General features: G+C 45.7%; 1 protein-coding gene across 1 annotated transcript in view; it reads right to left on the reverse strand.

Annotated features, from left to right (window-relative positions):
• The window catches only part of BAG2 (BAG cochaperone 2), a 92,332-nt gene extending 66,795 nt beyond the window's left edge, over positions 1-25,537 (reverse strand). Inside the window, exon 1 of the mRNA XM_069235764.1 lies at positions 25,048-25,537. Within this exon, the coding sequence (XP_069091865.1) occupies positions 25,048-25,172 (125 nt within the window). The 5' untranslated portion in view covers positions 25,173-25,537. The remainder of the gene's footprint in view (positions 1-25,047) is intronic.
• Between the last annotated feature and the right edge of the window lie 319 nt (positions 25,538-25,856).

Genomic DNA, 25,856 nt, shown 5'->3' on the forward strand with positions numbered 1-25,856 from the left:
CCCAGTTTCTGGAGGCTTCAACAGTTCTCCTCACAGCCAGGGGCTAAATAGCAGAGCATTCTTTCCCTCCCCAGTCTCTGCAATGTTACAGGTTCACTGTATTGTCCAGGGTATGAGCACAGCTGTCAAAACGGTGGGCATGTGTAGGTTTTGGCTAAGGCCTGAATCATGTTGTCTCATAGCTTCTCGGATGGATATCCCCCCATTGCTGTAGCTTTCTGCTCCCGGAGTAAGCATGAACTGCTGCTATGAGATCTACTGGACCTCAGAATGGGGTGCTTTTGGAAGGATTCAAACTGAGCTGGAGAGGGACCGGTGACAAATGTGTCCTTGTCCATGCTTGGCTGTCATGTCCCCTGAAACAAACCTTCTTTAAATGATATAAGTGCTGCCAAACCTGAACCTCATTTTTAGGGAGGGTCAAATTCAGGATTTCAGTTTGCCATGGGTTGACTTTTCAACCTGCCATATATTAAAATCTTATCAATTTCGAATTAAACATATAACAAACCCGCCAGGGAGAAAGGTGGAGCTCCCAGTGCTATGATGACATCATTTGCAAAGTGGGACAATTTATGCATATCTGCTGTAAAGGCTGTAATTCGAATATTATCTGGTTGTGTTTGTGAGAGGCACTCAGCTCAATGCTGAAAGCAAATAGCAGCGGTGACCGTGGGTATCCTAGCTGTACCTCTAGATGTTCTACTTCACTGTTTAATAATATGTTTGCTTGATGGGGGAGGAGGGGTGAGGGATGGGGCTAGGCAGGTTATAATTGGCCAAAATCAAAGCCCCACAATTTTGCAGAATGCGCATTAAGAAGAGCCAGTCGACGTGGTCAAAGGTTTTCTATACCTTCTCAACCAGGTGGCGTATCCTCTGCAAGTTACTGTATAGTTATCTTTCTGTGATAAATCCATATTGATTATGATGCATCAAATGTGCCGATAACGTTTCTACTCAGGTGGTCAATGCTTTCGTATATAATTTACCATCCACACTGAGCACGGCAATGCTTCATAAGATGTGCATCTTGGGGGTCTTTCGCCAGTTCAATTAACACTGATGCCTGACTCACACATTGAACATGCAATTGTACCTGTATTTGCAAACATATGTAATTGGATCAATTTGGGGATAAGACAGAGACTAAAGTGGTCATTATGACCCTGGCTTTCTTCCGACCGCCAAGGTTAATGTAGCGGTATCACCGCCAACAGGCTGGCCGCGAGGACCGCCACATTATGAATGTGCCAGGTTGGCCGCTGCTAACCCGCCACAACTCCACCCATACCGCCGGGGCCTGAGATGTTCATCTCCGACCCAGCTGTCCACAGAGGACCAACGTTGGTATTAGGAGCAGGCCCACCACCATGGTTTCCGCGGCGTTAGCACCACCATGAAAACCATGGCAGTAGACGGCACTCCCCCTGACATCAAGCATCTGTTCCCCCACCCTCCTGCAGTCACAGCACCCCCCACTCACATAGCACCCCCACCCCCTCCTACTCACATAGCGCCGCCCTCCCCTCATACATGCACACAGACACCCTCACGCACCATGCACCACGCATACACTCACTCCTCTACACTTCCAGACACGCATCCACTCACACTCATCCATCCACGCATTCACCAACGGATACCAAATAGCACATACTCCCCATCTTGGGTTAGCAGAAAGGCATTCACTTCATTACTTTCTGCAAGCTGGTTTGTTTCTAAGATGGTCCCCTTTGGGATCTCACCCACTTCTTCATGAAAACTCCCCAACGACCTCAACAATAGAATTATCAAACATAACCACCAAAAGCAATGATTCTTCAAACAACTATAGTTGATCTCAGCCCTTGTGGCTAACAGTTTGAAGCCCCCACCCCCTGTTTTATCTGGGATCACCCCAAGAATCCGTGACTCATTGGACTTCACATAAAACACACCACAAGTCACCATATGTACGCTGTAATGCAGGTAAACTATTTATTTCAGTGTGTTTGAACATTTTCGCGTGGACCCCCACTGAACTGGCATCCTAGTCCATTCCCACCCTCAGGATTACCCCTTCTCAGAAAAAATTTGGAATTTGGCTAACATGGTACCATCACCCACTCCTCCCAGCTCACCTGGCACTAAGATTCTTTGCACCCTGAAACATTACTAACAACTTTACCTATGTAGACCTTTTACTGCTTGGATGGCAATTTTTGGGGGCATGGAGTTTGCTGCTTTATTTGTAACTGGAAACTCAACATATTGGGCTTAATCACATTGGGTCGCCCATTGTTCAACCTATAGTAAAACACCATTTAAAGAGGGGACCTGACATATAGAACAGGTGCTATAATGTATTATTTTTATTTGCACCTCTATCCTAATGACTGACACTTTGTTAGTAAACATTATAGTAAAACAGAAGAGTCCCCCTATCAAGTCTGACCTGGTGAAGGGCTTCTATTAACGTAAACTGTGCCTGCAGCAGGTTAATGCTATGAATACATCACAGGTTGTATCTTTGATCAGAAACTACTAGCATCTTCGCTCGGAAGAGGCGATCCAGAAAGTTATCAGGGCAAAATTATTACCTACAGTAAAGTATGGCCATCTAGCTTTTTCCTGGTAGGCTCACTGAGCCACTCGAACATGGCCACATAGCCTCATATAAGAAAATATTTAATATCCTTAAACACACTCGGCACATAATGATTAGCCTTGAGTTCAACTTTGTGAATATGAACATAGAATGCAAAAAATATATAATCAAATTCCATCACCAAGTAATTAGGGCTGATCCACGGTCTTTGTGTGCAGTTCTGAAAGCGAAATTTCACGATAAAAACATGAATTGGTCAAACAAAGATTCTGGCCAGTGCCCAGGCTACACTAAACCTGGCCTCGACGTGCTCAACAGATCTACGCATCACAATGGACAAACTAAAGAAAACCATAAAAATGAGCAACGCAAGAGTGTCTCAAGAGAGTCAGGCATTGAATCAATTTGGAAAATCAGAGGAGCAGAGGGTCTTATAACTTCATACGAAGCTACCCTTTGCCAACCATATATAAAAGCAGCCATTATTCCAAGCGTGTTTAGGAACATATTGTTGACCAGACTTTTAACAATGCCCATAAAGAAATATAGGTCTCATTGGAGGACCCTGGCCTAAGGTCAGAGACAATGCAGGCTTTGTCAATATAATGTGGAATCAGCTGCCCATATCATATGTTTCTGCCCATGTCTGTTAAACCAGAGGTGAATGTACTTAAGGCCAATATTTGTCCAAAGTGGGGTAAGAACATGTAAAGAGGTGCTGACACATTTGTATACAGCAGTGGCCAAAATAGAACTGGCACAGTTTGGCAAGTTTTTTTCTGTAAGCGGACAGGCTTCTGTGTGATACTAGTATTCTAGTAGAGGCTGCTTCCTGAGAAACTTGAACCTGTATTTCGACACTTACAAGATTTGCAATGGGAATGATATGATCAGAAGTGTGCACCAAAGGACAGTCCCCAACATTACAATCTGTATGTGTAAATTAGGAAGTCTAGAGTGACAGGATTATTTCTAGACAATTGGGCACTTTGCACACTAATTTATCGAGTACACTCAAGCCATGCCCTGTGTATAATCATTTGGCACTTTGGAGTACTGTTTGTCTAGGACCAAACTTTAGAGCTACTGTACTTAAATTGACCTACATATACATTCTCCTGCTGATAGGATCACAGAATTGTGTCTTATTGTAGCGTCCATGTACCTGCCCGGGACACTCTGATCACTGTTCTGGTACTGTTTATCCAGATTTAAACGTATGGCGATTGTGCACTTTCAAGGTTAAGATACATACAGAATGCATTTGTACCTGCACATGATGCTTTGTACTTTAGCGCAATTTTGCACCTTAAATGCCAAGCATACTTAGAAAGCGTCCCGTCTCTGGAAGCAAGTCTGCTTGCTGCTCAGTTGCGCAGTCTATATATTGAATTTTATTGTGTTTTACCTCCCTGTCTTGTAATGCTTATTTCTTTCGCCCTTTTATTCATTCAGTGGCACTTGGTGGCCACCATTTTATACTTTTATTGTTATAGTGATGTGTTTTTTTCTATCCTGCTACTAAAGATTTTAAGTAAACATGCAATAAAGCGTACTGACTGACTACTAGCATCTTTCGGGTTTCCACTGTATAATTGTATACAGTGTTTCTATTGGCCTTTAAATAAAAGGTCTCTTTCTATTTAAACATACAGCATGATCTGGCCATGTAGTGTTATTTCCTGTGTCATGCTGTAACTCAGTTTTTAACTCCTACCAATTCCTAGGGCAACCACGGACTGGACACTTTTCTAATCTGAAAGTTAAGTGCTTAACAAGAGTAACTTGATACACAATGTGGCATACCACAGTACTTGTAGCCCTCGAATTGGTAAAAAGTAGCACCCACACAGAAATACTGGCCAGTATCCTGACGCTTCCCCGGAATCCTAAGAAAAGGCTTCCCTGGCAGCCCAGTGCAACTAAGTGGGTCGCACAAACTTCGAGGGGGCCCGGAAGAGGTGAGACGATCGGAGCTTTACACTTCTTACTGTCGCATTGTGCTGGAAGGAGCAGAAAATGTCACTTATTGCAGGACAGGTGCCAGTAGTCGGCGCCTGGGGAGGCTAGGGTTTTAAACGCTCCTAAACTAATACTATCGTCCACACACAGGCTCTGCCTCTGCCATGTAAAGAAAGGGCTCGGTATCCCCTGTCCCTACCCTTGGTCTGTCGCAGTCGGAAGCATTGAAATATCTATTCACGTACGTACGCCAGCCTAACTCTCTGCACAGCTTTTAGTATGCATGCTCCAGATTTCCTTCATATGTGAAGGAAACTGTATGGTATGTGCACGTCACTACGTGGCTATGCGCCGCTCCGTGCATACGTACAAAAACACATCTATGTCGAAACATTTCTGCATGTGTACGTGCGTGTGTAGGTATTTTTGAGTGTTGACAACCGCACACACAATTATCCTTCTGGGGCTCGACTTCATCTTTGTAAGGAGTCCGTTTGTTTAACAGATGAAAACGAAACTTAAATTGCTGCATGAAAGGGCAGATATGTGCTGTACTTAGGGTGACCACCTGGCATTGAGGCAAATTCTGGACAGGACTGTAAAAAATTCAGGACAAAGGGTCAAAATTCAGGACAAAAATTCAGGACAAAGGGTCAAAATTCAGGACAAAAATTCAAGAATAAACGTCAGTTTTACAGACACACGCAAGAGAGGCCATGCCTCACTATTTTGTCAGTGCATTTATTTACTCTTTTTTAACATAGCACTATTTATTCACTGTGGACCTTTTGTGATTGCCTTCTGGTGTGCTACATTCAGGTGTCACATTACGTCCTTGTTCAGTAGTAAATTAATGCCCTTCACGGCAAGGCCATCACCCCTACCCAAATCTACCCGATCTTTCCTAAAGAGAAAGTAACAGCAACATTTTGATTATGTTTCTGAACATTTCAAAACCCCTGGCAAACAGTTTGGGAAACATTAAGGTAATTAACCTTATGCTAGTTTAAAAAAATTGAACAAAAACATCTGGCTTACCCCAACCGCCCATGGACTTTCAACCTAATTTTTTTTTAAAGAGGCAGGGCAGATGGTGTGGGTGACAGTCTCACACCTAATGACAGGATGTGATGTACCCATAACTTGTCTGTAGTCTCACTGCACTAGAGTGTATGTTTGGGACTCTACATTTATCTCAGAAATGGGAGCCCGGACTACCAATGAAAGATAATAAAAGAGTAGGATGAAATCGAGATCAAATGGGAGATCCACGGCAAGTAATTCAAAGGGTTGTTGCTAACAACTGGATAAATAAAGAAGAGAAGAACAAGGTGGGACAATTTCTAAAATCAGACAAGATGGGTCCACCAAGACTATTTGAAGGTATTGGGTACCTGGGGATTTGTCTGCACACTGGAGCGAAACAGAAGGGGCACTGTCAAGTGGTTGAACAATCAACACCCATCCACCTTGGCAAACCCTTCTGGTGCAATGGTTCGCTGTTAGTGCTTGTGAAGGGTGAGCAGGGGCCAGACCCCTTGCAAGGTTGTGCAAGGCAATTGCCCGCTTAGTCCATGTCTTTATATGGTTTTGAAATTGAGCAAAAGCCAAACTAGAGATCTGGGTTATCCCTAAGTGTCAAGTACACATAGAATCTTCAAAATATTTGGGATGTAAATTGCACAAACAGAATTTACAAATTTTAAAATTTCATTAGTGTTTCCTTAACATATGGCACTGTCTTCGCCTTCATACACAATTAGATCTCAGATTGAACTGGGAACCAGTTACCTTTTGATACCTAGTGATTAATATCTACCATTCTTACACTGATTTCCAGCATAAAAATCTCGGCAGAGCGAACGGTCCCTCCAAGCCCAGTTTGCTTTTTGGTCTTCTCTTCTGCTTTCTGTAGAGGCCATGTGGCACTAGCGAAGATGGTGTGCTACCCCAATGATAGTATTATTTTGCAAACCTTCCCCTGCTCATCCTTCATTCCTTCTTCAGACAGGCCACACATCTGATTTGGTCACTGCGGTGCCATCGGGAGCTCTTTCCACTCTAAAGCTAACTGTGACTGCCGGTGGATTAGATTTTCTGGACTTAGAATGCTTTTATTCAGCTGCAGATGTCCAATGGGTGGCTCACTGGCTTTCTGCCCACCTCCCTGCATGAGATGGGGTTTACCAGTAAAGACTTTTAAGGAAGGCTTAATGCACTGCTCATCGTTTCCTACTGACCATTCTATGGATCACCATCAGGGGTTATCATGCATGGCTTTCTCTTGCCTTGCCAGAACCTGTAAACTCACTGACACAAAGAAACCCTATGCTCCTGCACTACCTTTGCTAAGCCTTCCCACTCGCACAGGATGGCTGTGCTCAGAGCAACTCCATCAGTGGCATGTTACAGGTGTCTTAAAATTGGGGACTTTGTTTCTGAACAGTGAGCTACTAAATTTCCAAACCCTTGTGGCAGACTACCATCTTCCCCTCGGTCAACTCCTTACTTACAACCACCTTAAATAATCATTAAATGCCCTATTTCATGTCTGCTACCTAGCACTAACCCTACAAGAGGTGTGCCAGAAGCTCTGTACCATAGGAAATGGTGGCAAACTGATAGAATGGGTGTACAAACCTATCCTGCAACATGGAAACCACTCCAGGTCTTCTTGTCATACTACCTGGGTGATTGATGAAGCCAAACCTCTGCAAGATATGGACTAAAATACTGGACTTTCCCCACAAAGTATCCCACAGCTGTCACTTTAAGTAAATTCATAGTGCTTCCTTGGGAATGCATTCTGCCCGTTGCTTGCCATTGGCCTTGTGGTTTGTAACTCCCAATTTGTTGCTTTCAATTTGCTGGCTTTATTTGTTTTAGGCTATGCAGCTTGAATTCGTCCCTTCCCTTGCCAAAACCTTATTTACAGTATCCTGCTGAGTGCTCCCTTTCTGTAAACAGGCCTGTAAATCTTGTTCTTATCTTATCATATTTGCTGTGCATTCAAAGAACAAAGTCAAATGTCAGGCTCTGTCTTCGGTGGGAACTTAGTGTTTACTTTCCTTTCTCTGACTTCGAAGTGAGAGGATTTATGCAACAATCTTGCTGGATCCCGGGGTTAGGAAAGAGTTTTTTCTATCACATGACAACATTTAAATAGACTTCAGAATATATCAGAATTGCACCCTACTCTGTATCACTCCACTTTACGCCACTCCATGCCACTGTTCTCTTCTCCATTCGGAACCACTTCACATTATGCCACTGCTCTCTATGCTACTTCACACTATGCCTCTCTACTCTACTCTGTACTACTCTACTCTAAGCCACCGCACTTTGCGCCTCTCTACACCACTCCGCTCTGCTCGTCTGCACGCCATACCACTCCAGTCTAGGCAACACCAATCTAATCAGCACAACTCCACTCTGCCACTCTGCAACGCTGCACTGTACGCCACTGCACTCTAAGCTAATACACTCTATGCTAATGCACTTTACTCTGTAACACTCAACTCTATGCCCCTGCACTCTACATCAAAACACTGTACATCATTCTAATCTACTCTGCACCTCTGCACTCTATGCCACTGCACTCTACACTACTTTACTCTATGCCATCACACTCTATGCCACTTTATGCAACTCCACTTTAACCTGCACTTCTCCACTCTAAGCCACCTCACTCTACTGTGAAATAATCTACTTTATGACACTGCACTGTGCCACTGCATTCTATGCCACTGCACTCTACCCTGAACCTCTCCACTCTATGCAACTGCACTCTACTCTGAAACAATCTATTCTACGCCACTGTACTCTATACCACTCTGATCACTGCACTCTAGTTCAATGCACTCTACACCACTGCAAGCTGACACTCTGCAACACTGCTCTGGCCGCCACTATACTCTACACCACTCTGCCCTGTACTACTGCATTTTGCACCAATATACTCTATTCCACTGCATTCTATGCCACTCTACTCTGCCCAATTCCACTCTATGCAACTGCACGCTACACCAGTGCACTCTAAACAACAGCACTACCCTTTACTCTGCACCACTGTACTCTATGCCACTGTTCTCTGTACCACTCTACACCACTGCACTGACACTCTACTCTGCAACTCTGCACTCTACACCACTCTACTCTATGCCACTGCACTATAGGCACTATACTCTACTCTACACCACTCTACAATACTCCACTCTGCATCACTCTACACCAACACACTCTATGCCACATGAGTCTACTCTGCACTCTTACACTGCACCACTCTGCATTACTGCACTCTCTGCTACTCTATTGTATGCCACTCTACTCCCCTGCACTCTATGTAACTCTACCCCATGCCACTCTATGCCACTGCACTCTGTGCCAATGCACTCTAAACAACTGAACTGTACGCCACTGCCCTCTACTCTGTACCACTGTACTCTGTACCACTGTACTCTACGCCACTGCTCTGTGCCACTCTACTCCACTCTACATCACTGCACTGACACTCTACTCTGCAGTGTTGCACTCTCCACCACCGTACTATACAACAATGTACTATGTACTACTGCATTCTATGCCACTGCACTCTATGCCACTCTACTCTGCATCACTCCACTCTACAGCACTTTGCCCTACTCTGCACCACTCTACACTACACCACTGCACTCCCTGCAATGTGAGTCTACTCTGCAATCTATGCCACTGCACCACTCTACACTACTGCTCTCTCTGCTACTCTATTGTATGCCACTCTACTCCACTGCACTCTATGCCACTCTGTCCCATGCCACTGCACTCTAAACCACTGCACTCTACGCTAACGCACTATAAACAACTGCATTGTACCCCACTGCACTGTACTTTGCACCACTGGGCTCTACGCCACTGCTCCTATGCTACTCTACTCCACTCCACACCACTATACCACTAGCTTTAAGCCATGCTGAACAGCAGCTACTCTGGTGTATAACATGGCTAATGGCTAAAACACATTAGCAAAGCCAATAACTCTTCCGTAGATAAGACCTATTGGCTTTGCCAATGTTTGTTAGTACTATGAGGTACCGAGGTACCTGAAAGAACTGTGAAAAATACAATTACATCATAATAAAGGCTGCTACAAAATGCGCAAATACATTTCGGTTAAATAAAAAAAAGTGCTTCTCAAATACAGATTTGAATAATATACAGTTTATACCTAGTGATAAAAAAATGTATAACACTCCATTAAAACCACACACTCCACAGCTCACCGTGGAACACCATTACAATACCTCTCTGAAAGAAATATCTTTGCCACCAGAAAACTTCAAGTGACTCCTTTTAGTAAAGTCAATGCAGTTTTTCAAGCCCCTTTGTATTTTCAGATTTACCAGTTGCCCACATTTGCATGTCTTTAGGGAAGGAGACCCCCTGGCAAGAAGGCCTTTTCTTATCTGTCTGCCAAGGAGACCCCCTGGCAAGAAGGCCTTTTCTTATCTGTCTGCCCCTCCCTCCCTCAGAGCACAGGAGACTCCCTGCCTTCCAGCCCAGCTGGGGAAACTCCTCTGCCCGTAATTTCGCCCTGCCTCCGTTGCCCTTTACGTGAAAGGCTAAAATTACGGACAAATGCCGTCCGTTAAAGCTTTCATCACGGACAACGGACGGCAGGGAGAAATTACGGACCGTCCGTGAAATTTACAGACGGGTGGTCACCCTAGCTGTACTTAGCAGTGTATGGCATATTCCTGTCCTTTCTCAGCGATGGCACACTTTTGGCTGCCCACAACCAAGGCAGACACCCTTGCACTATGATGCAAGTGTGCCTGCGTTGTAGGGAAGATGGTTTTTGTGCAGGAAGGTAAGCCTTCCTGCACAAAAACAATCCTCACATGCATTTTCCTCTTTCTATGTGTGAATGCAGCACCCACAGAAAAGGAAAAACGAGGGAGGCAAAGGATTTTGATGCATTCCCATGTCTACAACTAATGGTAAATATGGGAATGCGCCAAAATACATGAGAGGATGCGTGGGAACACCCACGCTCCACCCATCTAACGCCTTTCTGGGGTAGCGCAAATCACTGCCTTTTTGCTTCAGATTTATCAAGCCACGCAAGGCCACATAAGGTGGCCTTGCACCGCTTGATAAGTCTAATGTTTTGTGCCGCCTTTGCGTGGCACAAGGGCAAAGCAAAACCTTAAAAAAACATATACTGGGGTAGCAGATGTTTTGTTCTGTGAGTTTAAAAAAAAAAAACTTTATTGGTATTTTTATCACGTCTGGCATCAGTCATGATTGAGCATTACAATAACACAAAACATAACAAGCAGTGCATTTCGGCAATTCAATAAAGGAACAATTTCAGAGGCCCGAGCATGGGCAAGTGCACAATATGGATCATGTATCCACCGGAGCTGGGTCCCCTGCTTCGCAAGGCACATTAATGCCCAGGTGACCCAACGACCACAAGAGGGGACCACCCGGCAACACCTTTTGTCATCAAACGTAAATAGAAGAAACACTACAACGGTGTCTGCACGTTTTGTTCGGTGAGTTGAGGGGATATTTATAGACTGCATTTCTCCTTTCTTTGAGCAGAAGCATAGAAACGAATTTGGGCTTTTCATACTCTCTTTTTCCCGAGTCCTTAAGTTCTGAAGTGGAATGACATGTTAATACACCAAAAGACTTGACAGCTTCACTGGCTTCAAATACATGTTTTATTGAAGTTTGAGGTGGGCGTACGGTAAAAACAATGCCAAAATTGCATTTGGGTTCCCTGTAGTCCGCTGAATAAATAACTTTGTGACGGTTGAATTAAACCTAATTCCTGGTGTGTGGTATCAACCACTGCTGTGTATGGCGTACCTGTGAAAACAACAAGACTCAGAGACACTGCAGCGCACATGAGCCAAGCAAGGTACTGCCTGGTAGGCAGAAGAGATTGGAACATACGTCACTGTGATGCGTGTCCCTGTTCTGTTCTTGGCGGCCATAACCCTCCAGGTGTTCAGAAGTGGAAAGTTAGACAATTTACTAGGTGCATTGATGCATGGTAACATATTTGTGGCCTGTGATCAAATATTCGGGATATATTGTTCTCTCTTGGACTTCTGTGTCTATAATTCCAAGACCTTATATTGTGTGCCTGCAGAAACCAGGGTAAATATGCAGCTCGTAATCGGCTAGTTGCATCACACATTTTTGTTTTCTGAAGATCCAACGCTAGGCGTCTTAGGATATTAGACTGAAAAGAGAAAATACTTTAATTTTGTGTGTCTGGACCCTCTTGCAGATATGAAAAGGGCTTACGCTCTGGCTTTGATTTTTGCTTGATCCCTGATCAGTACAATGATGAAAGAACAAGACAACACTCTTTGCTCAAGAGCTTACTTTTAAAATGAGACATCTAAGGAGCCAGACACTGTCAGACCCACTCCTTTATTGTTTACGTATTCTTATTGGGGCAGAATAGAATACAAAAAATACATCACATAAAAAACAGCTCAGATAGAATTTATACTTAATCGTTCTTAATAATAAGAAAAGAAAAATGTGAACCATCGCAGAGAACAGGACTTGCATTTTAATACATCGGAGAACACAATACAAATGAAGGCCAGATAAAGCGCTTTCACGATGACTAATATCAGTGTTAAAGAACATCTAGAGGAGCAGTACGCTCCGGGGCACAATAAACAGTGATAAAATACAAAAGAGCTGACTCAACATATAACTCATGATCAATCATTCTGAGAAGCGAAATACAAATTGGAACAAAATAAAGTATTAACTTTATCACAATCAATCATTCTAACAGTCATAAAAATAAACTGCCATGGAATAAAATAAATCGATACACCAGGAAGGGGCCAATAGTACAAAATACGCAAGTATTAATTGATCAAGAATAAAGTGCTTTCAAGTAGAATGGGGAGAATGATAAAGGGCAAAAAGACGGGACGTGCAGTTGAAGACTTTAAAAAACAGTGCATCACCCGCTCCACCAAAATTAGGAGTAGGAGCGAGGCACCTATGTTAATTACATTAGATAGCATCGATTTATGAATGTTACCCCATGGAGAATTCCAACCAGGCGACCTTGAATCTCTTAAGCGCTCCTCCTAGTTTGGCACAGGCCTCTTCAAAGTCTTATGCGTTTCATCTTATTGCATCATTGCTGAAATGTTGTAGCTATCTTGACAAAAATGCCATTCTTTTATAATCTGCGGCTCTTAAAAACATATACCCTACTTCATACAGAAACTGCCATTCTTTAAGATTAAACCTGCAGCCGGTTTCCTGGTAAATTCTTTGCAGCAGTTGTGGCAGTATTTTCTAATATACAGACTGGCCAAGCAGATGATACCACTTACCCACTCCAATTAGCTTTGTGCCATACATGATCCCCACCAAGGCTTAGGCATCTTCACCCAAAGGCATGATTTGCCTTCAGAAAGCTCTTAATCTGGATAAAGCTAAACCAAAGAAATGCACACTGAGGTGCAAACTACTGCCTAATAGAGTACCATGAAATTAAATGAACACCATTATAGAAATCCCCCAGCTTCTCAATCTAAATTCTTGCGTGTCAGTAAAAAAATATCATAAACTGGGGATGCTGCTGCTAACAAAATCATAATGTGAATTAAAGTAGCCTGACTGTATGTCTGCAAATGTGCCAGTGCTAATCCTCCCTGAGTTACCTCCAGATGCAGAGTAGACATTTTAACTCCGGGTTGTTTCTTAGCCCTTACAAACCTTCCAAGTATCGTAGGTAGTTTTTTGAAATATGTATCAGGAATTTTCAGGTGGAGATTTACAAAACAAAAGGAGAAACAACAGAAGGATGGACATTTTAATGAAGGCAACCTGACTGATTAAAGACAGCTGCAAAAAGAACAGTTTATGGAAGGAATATAGACCAAATTAAACATTCACCCCAGTCACAGATCTGGGTTTAATCAATCCGTTTTTTTACTCACCATGCCATTACAGTTTGGACCCAGCCAAATCAGTCTTGACCCTGTTCCTCATGGGAACAGCCCACCCTGAACTGCCAGGCCAGATCCTCCCTGGACCAGAAACAAGCATCCTGGGACCGGTTTCGGGATATCACCCCTCTTCAGCCAGGCTAGCATGAATCTGGTGGCATAGTGAGCAAAGGACCCACGTCTGGGCATACCCGGCGCACTTATGGCGACAAAAGTAAACAAACACAAATGATGGACGGAATGCAGAACCAATCAAACATTCATCCCCAGTCACAGATCTGGGTTTAATCCATCAATTATTTTGCCTCCCAGACCATAAAAAGGGAGGTGGACTCTAGACTGATCTAAAAAAAAAAATCCCAGATAAAACCTTGCATGTCGCTCAGCCATATTTGATCTGTTAGCAAGGCCTTATCGAATTGCCACCTTGGCCTCCTACTCTCTATTATATTAAAAAAATGTGATCTGAGAAATGGTTAGCTAATATCTCCTCCTCTCTCGGTTCAAGAGTTTGGACACCAAAAAAAAAATCAAAATGCGAGCCTGACCCAAACCTGTGGGAAAAGCAGGTGAATTAGGAGAAAGCGAGGAGCTTAAGACGACAGGGATCCACCAAGGTGAGATCCTATTTGTGCAGCTCCATCACTTTTGCAGTTTTAGGTTTTAGATGCCTCCTAGCCTGATTCGACGTATTGCCTGTAAGAGTTTTTATGATAGTAAACTCGCTCCCCACAACTAAGGGACCTTCCAACTAGTTGTAAAGTTATACATTTTATCTAGCGCCTCAACTTCATCTAACATGGGGGTCATAATAATTCAAAAGATTCAGGAGATTACCAGCCATTTAAGCTCTTATCCAAATCCACATACCCTTATTATCCCTCAAAATCTGTTTTAGCTCCCATTCCAGCCTATTTGAAAATAAAGTAGCCAATTCTCACAGACCTGCCCCTGCCGAGGAAAGGATGCCTGCGAATACCTTGAGGGAATGGTCATTTTGGGCATATTAGACTTGAGATGGGTCTCCTGGAGGAAGATTACCTCTGGATCGAATTAAGTTAAATATTTCAACAAGGCACCATACTTTTGCCTGTTCTCCAAGCTGTCAAAATTGCAAGCAATAGATCTTATGTGCTGCGCCATAATCTACCATTGAGAGCAACAGTTTACCCCTCTCTTGCGCCTCCTTGGGTACCTTTAAACCACCTCCAACAGAGCACCCTGTGAATTTCTAACATTCTATGCAACTGTACATTTTGGACAAACCTTCTCTGTTGAGCCCCAGAGCGGCCCGCCTTTTTTTCCCTACCTGCACATTCTAGTTGCACCCACCTTCCTTCAACCCTCTTCTCACTCCCTACCACTGTCCCAAAACCCAGAAGGTAGACTGCGCCCCCACACCTATGGGTGCCATGACAGCATCAAAATCTCAAAGTGTGACTGTAGGAGGATGGCCTTGCTTATAGTGGGTACCTTGTGGTACTTACACCTTGTGCCAGGTCCAGTTATCCCTTATTAGTAGAATAGAGGTTTTCTAGCAGCTTAGGCTGTTAGAGGTAGCTATGGAAAAGCAGCTTAGGCTGAACTAGGAGACATGCAAAGCTCCTATTATACCACTTATATCACATAGCACTATATCATACGAATCACAATACTCAGAGTTACTAAAAATAAAGGTACTTTATTTTAGTGACAATATGCCAAAAGTATCTCAGAGGATACCCTCACTTAGGAGGTAAGTAATATACACAAATTATATGTACACAAACCCCAAAACAGGTAAGAAACTAAGAAAAGTAGTGCAAACAATGTAGAATCACAATAGGATGCCATAGGTAGACATAAGCCTAGGGGCAAAACAAACCATATCTCCAAAAGTGGAATGTGAATCACAAATGAACCCCAGGCCTATGGGAGATTGTAGAGGGTCGCCGGGACTGTGAGAAAACAGTAAGGGTGACCAAAATACTCCACCCCAAGACCCTTAAAAGTAGAGTAAAGTTACCCTACTACCCCAGAAAGACAGTATAGTCAAGGTAGGGGATTCTGCAAGAACCACAACCACCAGCAAAACACTGAAGACAGATTCCTGGACCTGAGGACCTGTACAGGAAGGGGACCAAGTCCAAGAGTCACGCAAGTGTCCAGGGGGTGCAGGAGCCCACTAAACCCCGGATGAAGGTTAAAAAAGGGCTGCCTCCGTGTGGAAGAAGCCGAAGATTCTGCAACAACGAAAGGTGCCAGGAACTTCTCCTTTGGTCAGAAGATGTCCTACGGCGTGCTGGAGTATGCAGGAGTGTTTCCACACAGAAATACCGCAAACAAGCCTTGCTAGCTGCAAGAGTCGCTGCTGAGGATTTTGGGTGCTGCTAGAGACCAAGAAGGACCAGGATGTTGCCCCTTGGAGGAGGAGACAGAAGGGGAGCTCAGCAACTCAGAGAGCCCCCGCAGAAGTGGGCAGCACCCTCAGAAGTACTGGAACAGGCACTTAGAAGATCTGAGGTCAGTGGTCGACTTAAGAGTCACAAAGGAGGGTCCCACAGCATCGGAGTCCAACTCAGCGAGTTGGGCAATGCAGGACGGAGTGCTGGGGACCCAGGCTAGGCTGTGCACAAAGGAAGTCCTGGAAAAGTACACAGAAGCCGGAGCAGCTGCAAATCATGCAGTACACAGGTTTGCTGTCTGGCGTGGGTAGGCAAGGACTTACCTCCACCAAATTTGGACAGAAGAGCCACTGGACTGTGGGAGACACTTGGACCCAGCTCCTGTGTTCCAGGGACCACGCTCGTCAGGATGAGAGGGGACCCAGAGGACCGGTGATGCAGAAGTTTGGTGCCTGCATTGGCAGGGGGAAGATTCCGTTGACCCACAGGAGATTTCTTCTTGGCTTCCATTGCAGGGTGAAGGTAGACAGCCCTCAGAGCATGCATCACCAGGAACCAGGAGTCGAGAAAGCCGGCAGGATGAGGCGCTACAATGTTGTGGGTAGTCGTCTTGCTACTTTGTTGCGGTTTTGCAAGTGTCCTGGAGCTGTCAGCGGTCGATCCTTGCCAGAAGTCGAAGAGGGAAGTGCAGAGGAACTCTGGTGAGCTCTTGCATTCGTGATCTGAGGAATAGCCCAGAGGAGAGACGCTAAATAGCCCAAAAAAGAGGTCTGGCTACTGAAAAAGGAGGCTTGGCTACTAAGCACCTATCAGGAGGGGTCTCTGATGTCACCTGCTGGCACTGGCCACTCAGAGCTGTCCATTGTGCGTCAACACCTCTGAATGCAAGATGGCGGAGGTCTGGAACACACTGGAGGAGATCTGGCCACCTCCTCCGGGAGGTGCTGGTCAGGGGAGTGGTCACTCCCCTTTCCTTCGTCCAATTTCATGCCAGAGCAGGGCTGGGGATCTCTGAACCGGTGTAGACTGGCTTATGCAGAGATGGGCACCATCTGGGCCCATCAAAGCATTTCCAGAGGCTGGGGGAGGCTACTCCTCCCCAGCCCTTCACACCTATTTCCAAAGGGAGAGGGCGTAACACCCTCTCCCAGAGGAAATCCTTTGTTTTGCCTTCCTGGGACCAGGCTGCCCAGGCCCCAGGGGGGTAGAAACCTGTCTGAGGGGTTGGCTGCAGTGGAGACCCTGGAAAGGCAGTTTGGCAGTACCCGGGTTCTGTGCTAGAGACCCGGGGATGCATGGAATTGCCACCCCAATACCAGAATGGTATTGGGGTGACAATTCCATGATCCTAGACATGTTACATGACCATACTCGGAGTTTCCATTGTGACGCTACATATAGGTAGCGACCCATATGTAATGAACACGTGTAATGGTGTCCCCTTACTCACAAAGTCCGGGGAATTTGCCCTGAACAATGTGGGAGCACCTTGGCTAGCGCCAGGGTGCCCACACACTAAGTAACTTGGCACCTAACCTTCACCAAGTGAGGGTTAGACATATAGGTGACTTATAAGTTACTTATGTGCAGTGAAAAATGTCTGTGAAATAACGTGGACGTTATTTCACTCAGTCTGCAGTGGCAGTCCTGTGTAAGAATTGTCTGAGCTCCCTATGGGTGGCAAAAGTAATGCTGCAGCCCATAGGGATCTCCTGGAACACCAATACCAAGGGAATTATAAGGGTGTTCCAATGTGCCAATGAGAATTGGTAAAATTAGTCACCAGCCTGCAGTGACAATTTTAAAGCAGAGAGAGAGCATAAACACTGAGGTTCTGGTTAGCAGAGCCTTAGTGATACAGTTAGGCACCACACAGGGAACACATACAGGCCACAAACGTATGAGCACTGGGGTCCTGGCTAGCAGGATCCCAGTGACACATATCAAACACACTGACAACATAGGGTTTTCACTATGAGCACTGGGCCCTGGCTATCAGGATCCCAGTGAGACAGTGACATATACTCACAAACAGGCCAAAAGTGGGGGTGACAAGGCTAGGAAGAGGCTACCTTCCTACAGTGACCCCACTCCTCCCCCTAGTAAAGAGAAAAAAGGCAAAAAAGGGGGGAAAAAACATATAAGTCCTGATTAAGCCCCACCTCCCTCCTGTCATTATCTTTGAAGAATTTCCTGGTCCTCCCCTTAAGTTCCGTCTCTTGTATCCAGCAAAGACTGTGCCCCCTCCACTACTGAAAAAAGGTGAAACTGACCTTCTATGAGCAACTTCAGCTTGAATTGCTGTACTAGGGAGGCCTGCCCCCACCCCCCTAAGAAACCTGAACTCTCTGACTAGCTCAAAAAAAGCCTTCCGGTGATATGCTGTTGCAACACCCTCATATGGGCATTTTCCGCAATAACAAAGGATTTCTGTCTAATTGCAGAGGCCAAGATCTGTTTCTTGATGCGAAAGTCAGAAACGTTTACCAGGAACGTCCGTGGCTGCTTTGCTTCCGGAGACCGATGAGCCAGGACCCCATGTGCCACCATAATTGTCAGATTGGGAGGTGCATCTGGTAAAATATGCCTCTTGAATAATGAATCTATTAAATGTGAAACACTCTGAATGTTGCCCTGTGATTCACTAACCCCTCGGAATACCTATGAAAAGAAGTTTGGAACATCTGGAACACTTCTCCATTTCTTCCACTTTTGCCATCAATAGATGCATTCTTTTCTGCTCCAAGGCCATATCTTTATGATAATTTACCATCTTGTCCTCTAGATCAGATATTCTTTACTCAGCCTCATATAGCTGCTTAAGTAGGATGTTGAAGTTCTCTATTTTAGCTAGTCTTTGATGCATCATCCCAATATCAATCGTTTGTTGTGCTTTCAGATCTCAGCCAAAATGGTTTCCAGCAATAGCTTTAGAACCTCTGGTTGCTGCATTAAAAGCTGGGAGGTAACATTAGTATTGTTAGTGTCATTCCCCCTTTGGGAGTCGCACGATGATACAAATGCTGCAGATGTCTGGTCGCTCGTTTTCCTGCTCATCTGTATGACCCCCTAAACTCTGCTTAGGCTTTGCATGGAAGCTTGGATTAATGCTTGTGGGTTTTTTTTCTTTAGGATTTGCAACACAGTATTAACATTATCCAACACCTGGAGTTCTTCAGAACGCAACAAGAGGATATCACTTAGCCCCAGCCTGTCCCTGCTGGGCCCCCCAATAGCATACATGTTAGAGTCCGATAAAGAACCCCCGTAGCGAGGGATTTTTGAAACGGGGTGTACTCCTTGAGTATCATGGTCGTCGTGGTCACTGATGCTGGGCTGGACGCCAGTCTAGCTAGTTCCAGCTTGCCCTGATTTTGCAATAAGGACTGCAAATTTCCAACATGAAGCTGGCTCCTGCCCTCCAGCTGTAATAAAAGTATTAGCAGCCACTAACTTGGGATCCCTGGATGGGCTCAGAGGCCGAGCAGAAATACTACTGTGTGGCTGGTTGGGCAGATTTTGCATTCACTGTCACTCAGCCAGCAGGGTGCCAGGCGAGTCTGGAGACTCTTCCGTCTCGCTCTCACAGTTGGAGTGCTTGGTATGGTGAGTTTGGCACAGTGCTGCCGCATACTATTGGGGAAAGATATGGAACCCTTGACGATCCATCAAGATGGCACCCCACGCAACTCCTCATAGCTGCTGAATGCCTACCTCAGGACACCATCTGGCCCCTAACTCCCCAGCTCACCAGACCTCAGTGCGATGACTCTTGTATGCTGTGTCATGCTGTATTAGTATGCAGCATCTTATAATCTCAGGTGTGGCACTGCTGAATCTTCCCAGCTTCTCTGGGGAAGGGAAGACCACCACCATCAATCGACAAAACCTTTCCTAGCCGCGGGCACCAAAGGACTGCAGCAGCAGAGAAAAGGAGAGGACCGTTGTACCATGGTTACGTGTGATGTCACGAGGAGGTGGAAGGAGGGATCACAAATGGCAATAACGGCAGGCCATGCGAGATATGCCTACCACAACATATTTTCTGCGCACTGTCAGGCACACTCAGGCATCAGTCAGACATACCAGTCACTCCAAACCTGCAATCTGTATTGTTGACTAAGACAAAAAAAAAACACCTGTGAGTGCCTTATTCATACATACCGGACCCTCTTTGCCTTTTTTAAGTGCCTTCTCAAACTGTTCTGCAGGCAGAGCCTTTCTGGGTGATCATGCTACCACAGCAGGGTAGTCTCCAGCATAGAGCACCCACAACAGAGTCACAAAGAGGTGGGAACTTTCAACACCTGGATATCAACAGCCACACCAGGGATCGGCAAAATAGGCAAAAGCCTGGCCTTTCTCATCCTGAACAATAGAGACTGTGGTGGCCCCACTATTCACAACTTGCCATCTACCAATTGTCCAGCTACAGAAAGACTTATCAGCAGCCTCTCTCAACAAAAGGACCTAATTGAATTTCGTTAGGAGACCTGTCTGCTCTGCCCCCACTTCAATACCCAGGTTTCATCTTCCAGCTATGTCAGCACTACATTTCCACTGTCTGGGAATGTAGGAAAGTACCCTCTTTCTGGCACGGTTACCTCACATTTTTGCCTGTTGTCAGTATGTTTTGACTGTGTTCATTGGGATCCTGCTAACCAGGACCCCATTGACTGTGCTCTCTTCCTTTAAACTTGGTTGCTTGGATCACAAACACCCCACATTTAGCATACTGGTGCCCCCTTTTAAGTCCTAGCATATGGTACCCAGGGCATTGTGGCCCCATGGTTCCCCATGGGCTGCAGCACGTATTATGCCATCCATGGGAAGCCCATGCAAAGTGTATCTGCAGGCCTGCCATTGCAGCCTGTGGGAAAGGGTGCATGCACCCTTTTCACTACAGGTCACTGTAAGTCACCCCTATGGTGTGCTGCATGGGCCTCTCTGCAACTCCTGGCTCTTCACTTGTGGGTCTTCTGTGGGGGCTGCCTCTTTTTCTTTGAAATCTATGCACTGCTGAGGGTCGCCTGGGATTCCCCCTGTGGGTTGAGTCCCCCTTGGACCTTGCTGGTCCCCAGCAGCTCCCCTTTGCCTCCAACCGTGACATTTGCCTTTGCCAAGACCTATTGGTGTTTTTTCCACACCACAGACTGACTGCAATCCTTCTTCCGGCATGGGATGTCACCTGCATCACCCAGGAACTCTTCATCCGCTCCAGTACTGCATTGATGACCGTCTTTGTCTCCCCATCGACCAACTTCTGCATCCACAGACAGGTGGGTAGTGGCTCCTGCCACCACCAGACATTCCAACTGGAACTGGACTTGGTCCCCTTCTTTTCCAGATCTTCCTCTTCCAGGATCCACCTTTGGTTTCTTGCAGTCTTGCCTGGGTCTTGCAATATCCTTCTCTGAAGTCCTGTGGGTTGGTTTGGGTAGAACCAGTAACTTACCTCTTTCCTTCTGGTCACTGGGGGCACTCTAGTACTTACCTTTGGGGTGTCCTAGAACCTCCAGCTCCCCTCTACCGATTCCACTTCCTTGGGGGCAGGGGTTTGGGGTGGGGCAACCTTTGCATTCCACTTTCTTTGTATATGGTTTGACCTCCCCCGGGGCTTTCAGTATTAACTATTGCTTTTCACTGTTTTCTGTTGCTTTTTATGCCTATTCCTGATTGTTACTGTACGTATACAATGTGCTTACTTACCTCCTATTGGAGTATTGCCTATATAGTAGTCTAGCACTGGTGTCACTAAAATAAAGTACCTTTATTTTTGTAACACTGTGGTTCTTTCATGTGTATATGTTCTGTGTGACTATTGTGGTACTGCATGAACTCTGCATGTCTCCTAGATAAGCCTTGGCTGCTCATCCACAGCTACCACTAGAGAGGCCTCACTTCTAGACACGGCCTACACTTCACTAATAAGGGGATACCTGGACCTGGTATAAAGTGATAATACCATAGGTACTCACCACACACCAGGCCAGCTTCCTACAGGGAAAATAACCTTAACCATCTTGTGCACATGAACAGGAAAAGGGACTCTTTCTGTGCTTCACTTAGCTATAAAATGCATGTACCACATCGGCCACAAACATGCATAACATACACTTGGGATGTTAATGTTGGGTGCCTTTTGTTTCTACAGTTATTCTGCTGGGCCAAAGTAACAACCTAGACTGGGATTAGGTAACAAAAAATTGTATAGATCTTACTGTGCTTTGGTGAGATGCTCTCAGACAGTGCCAAATAAATCATTTTAGTGAGTAAGAAAGAACCTCTAATACAGAATAGTGACAAAAGATCATTAAATGTTTTTTTCTTTTTTCTGCACCACTTTGACTTATGCAGGCAGCATACAGGCCCTCATTATGACTTCTGTGGACTTTTCCTAAGACCGCTAAAGCCACAGGCACCAGAAAACCACCAGTGCTGTCTGTCTTCCGACCACCATACTACGAGTACTGAAGGATTTCCGCCACAATTTGGGCGGAAATCCTCCAGTAGTCGTACTGTCAGGCAGAGGTGCAGAGGCAGTTCCACTGGAGGCCCCTCCCCGCAAAAGGACTCTGCCAGCCCCATTATGACCTGTAATACGGCCTGGCAGTGTCCTGATGACAGGGCGCTGCCGGCAGTTGGAGCGCCGAGTCCTGTCCCTTCAGGGAGGAGCACTTCGTCAGACGAGGTAAGTGTCCTTTGCAAGGGGTGGGAGGTGGGGTGTGTGAATGTTTGTGTGTGAGTGTGTGTATGCGTGTCATGAATGGGGTGGGAGGGAGAGGGAGTGTTTGTTCGTGCGTGTGTCCGTGTGTAAATGTGGTGATGGCGATGCGTGTGTGGGTGAATACGAATGCTGGGTCGGGGTGCGTGTGTTTATGCATGTAGATAGGGGTGTGGGTTGTGTGTATGTATGTTGAGGAAAGGAGGGGGTGGGGCTAGAGTGTGTGTGCATGTCAATGGGGGTGAATGTAGTGAATGCGTGTGTGAATGGGGGGGTTGTGCATGTGTGCGTGTATTGATTTGGGGGTGTTGCGTGTGTGTGCGCTTGAGTGTAAAGGTGTTGTGAGTGTGTGCATGTGAGTGTAATGGTGTTGAGTGTCAGGGTATGTGTGTCTGTGGGTGGGTGCGTCTGTGAGTATGCAGGGGCGGGGGTAAGTACAGGGGTAAGGGGGTGGGGAGTGAGTACGTGTATGCAGGAGGGTGGGGAGGGAATGGTGCAAGGGAAGGGGGTGTTCTAGGGTAGATTGGAGGTTGGGGGAGTCGTGTACCAGTGACAGAAATGCAAATTCCTGTCGCTGGTAGCCTTTCCGCCGGGGATTTCATGGCGATGCTACTGCCATGAAATCCCAGGCAGAAAAGGGACTTGTGATACCACCGGCGGTACTGGGTGGACCACTGGGTCAGAGATGCTGATCTCTGGCCCAGCTGATAATGTGGTGGTCTTCACGCCCAACTCTTAATGTGGTGGTCTTCACGCAGGCCCATCAGAGGTGAGAGCGCTACCAAGGACCTGGCGGTCTTTGGAACGCGAGGGTCGTAATGAGGGCCACAGTCTCTGTAAAAAGATTGGGATACACAAGTCTGTGTTGAAAAGGGCTTCGACAGACTTGGCATTCAGTTAGCTGGGCTCTTAATGCTTATATGATTTGTACACTTGGATTCTACCATTTAAGCTGTCAGACATGGAGCACTATATGCAAAATGTTGTTTATTTCTACAGCTTACTTCCTCAGACTGCTGACTATCTCAGAAATCCTCCACCCGATATACTGGTATAACCCTGCATGAACAATTTACCTTGACTTGCCTCCGAATAATTTCTCTTTCTTTGTTTAGAAGTACGCTCTCCTTGCCTTCCATCTTCTATATGACTTTTGAGTATAGCCTCCTCTCATTCCCATGCATGTCTCCCTTAATGTAGTTTACTGCGATTCTTTAAATAGCTCACGCCTCATTTCACAGAAGACAACCCTCCACCTGCACCCAAACAATATCTAAGACAGCTTATTTATTTCACCAACCATTTTTATGAAACCACATAACACCAACTAATTATCAAATCTAACTATAATTACGTAAATGTAAAACCACTCAAGCAGCAAAAAACATAAGATACTACCGCGGCTAATATTCGACTGCATTTTAGAAACTGGAGGTTCCTTATTTTCTTTACCAAGCCTAGACTTTCAACACCTGCTTCACTAAATCTATTTATATTTGGTCAGCTCGTGCGCTCAGCTTCAGGCTAATCGGCGTCCTCAGTTGTGCTTTTCAATCACACTGGAATTCTCCAGAAAACAGCGAGCACAAGCAAAGCCCTCATCCCTGGATACCACCAACCTCGCGCACAGGCACAAGGGGATTCGTCTCGACAGTGCATGGACCAAAAGAGCTGGGTCGAAATAGAACATACACTTCCGGGTCCCCAGATAGTGTACCAGCACAGCCGTGTGTTTCATTTAACTAAGCAGCTCTTGAACCGGCTCTACATACATCATTAAGAATCCCAGTTTATCACATAACACGCATTTCTAATGCGCAATAGGCCAAATAGCATGCGTCAATCCCTAGTTTCCAAGGAAATGGTTTATTTTGGGTTTCGGTGCAGCCACCTGCCAGTTTAGCGTACAATATGGCTATTTGATGTGCGCTATATTGTAAATGCCTTCAGTGTTATTTAGTACTTATTTAGATGGGTGGCCTACAAGTACTCTCAATTTGTGCAGGTAAGAGTAAATGAAACGAGGTGCAAGAACATATAGTGATTATACAACCTAAAGACAACGGCACTCACTATATACTGCTAGTCGGAAGGCTGGCAGGCTTCAGTCTAGCACATGGGAATCAGATCCTCTGGCAATTTCCACGTGTCAGCAATCGCACAACTCACTTTAGTACGTAGGCAGTTACCTCAAAAAGTAGCAAAGTTCGCCGAAGCACAGCTAATTTCAGGCACATCTTCTCTTTTGGTGCAACATGTATGGGCTAGTGCCACATGAATTTGCGACTTGAGCGACTGTGGATGCAAAGCTCACCCCGTTGGGGGCACAGCTGAGTCACATTTTCAGCCATCACACAGACGCAGACCTAATAGATGTGATGGAAATGAACTCGGAGAACATTTTACCTGATCTCTAGCTCGTCCAAGGTTTCCAGCAGGTGACTAGAGCGCACGGCCATGGACGTCGACCTGACGAACTTGCCCCCGTTGTGCCCCTCCATGGCCTTGGCGTGGATCTTTGCTTGGGCCATTCTGCCTGATGTCTAACACGATGCGGTGGATGAGCTCAGCCGCTCGCCGGCGCACCCGAAGAGATGTGAAGTTATACCCACGAAACACCAGGGCAGCGAGCCGGCTCTCCTGCGCTTTCTGGTGGTTTCCGTTTCTCCCCTCCTCCTGCGCTCCCCCGGCTCCTCCTGCAAGAGACGAATGCTGACAGATGAAACATTTCCTAAGAAGGGCAGAGGCCTCGCCCTCCTGTTCCCTGCTCTCGCCTCACTGCCTGGAGAGCACAGCTGGGGCGGACAACAGACAAGGGGTACTAGCTGATGTGCGCGCAGTGGGGCGCTGCAGGCTAGTGCAGTCACCGCACCCACGTTCCGCAGTCCGCATGATCGTCACAGAGAGCTTGCAAGGCGAGAGCAGACGTATTATCGACTGAAAAAGATAATGTGGGGCTGCATTCAACCTTTATGCTAGTCATTCATTCTAGGGTTATGCCTTCACCCTTTGTCGAATTTCGTTGTTTTTGGGGCGAAATAACTAATTATACATTAAAAAAAAAATATGTCAATCTACAAATTCTAGACGTACCCTTAATGATTTTGTAAATTTGCCAACTTTAACCCCTTCGCTGCCAGGCCTTTTCCTCCTCCTGTGCTGAGCCTTTTTTTGGCTATTTGGAGCAGTTCGCGCTTAGGCCCTCATAACTTTTT

Source organism: Pleurodeles waltl, chromosome 5, assembly GCF_031143425.1.
Source record: "Pleurodeles waltl isolate 20211129_DDA chromosome 5, aPleWal1.hap1.20221129, whole genome shotgun sequence".
NCBI lineage: Eukaryota > Metazoa > Chordata > Amphibia > Caudata > Salamandridae > Pleurodeles > Pleurodeles waltl.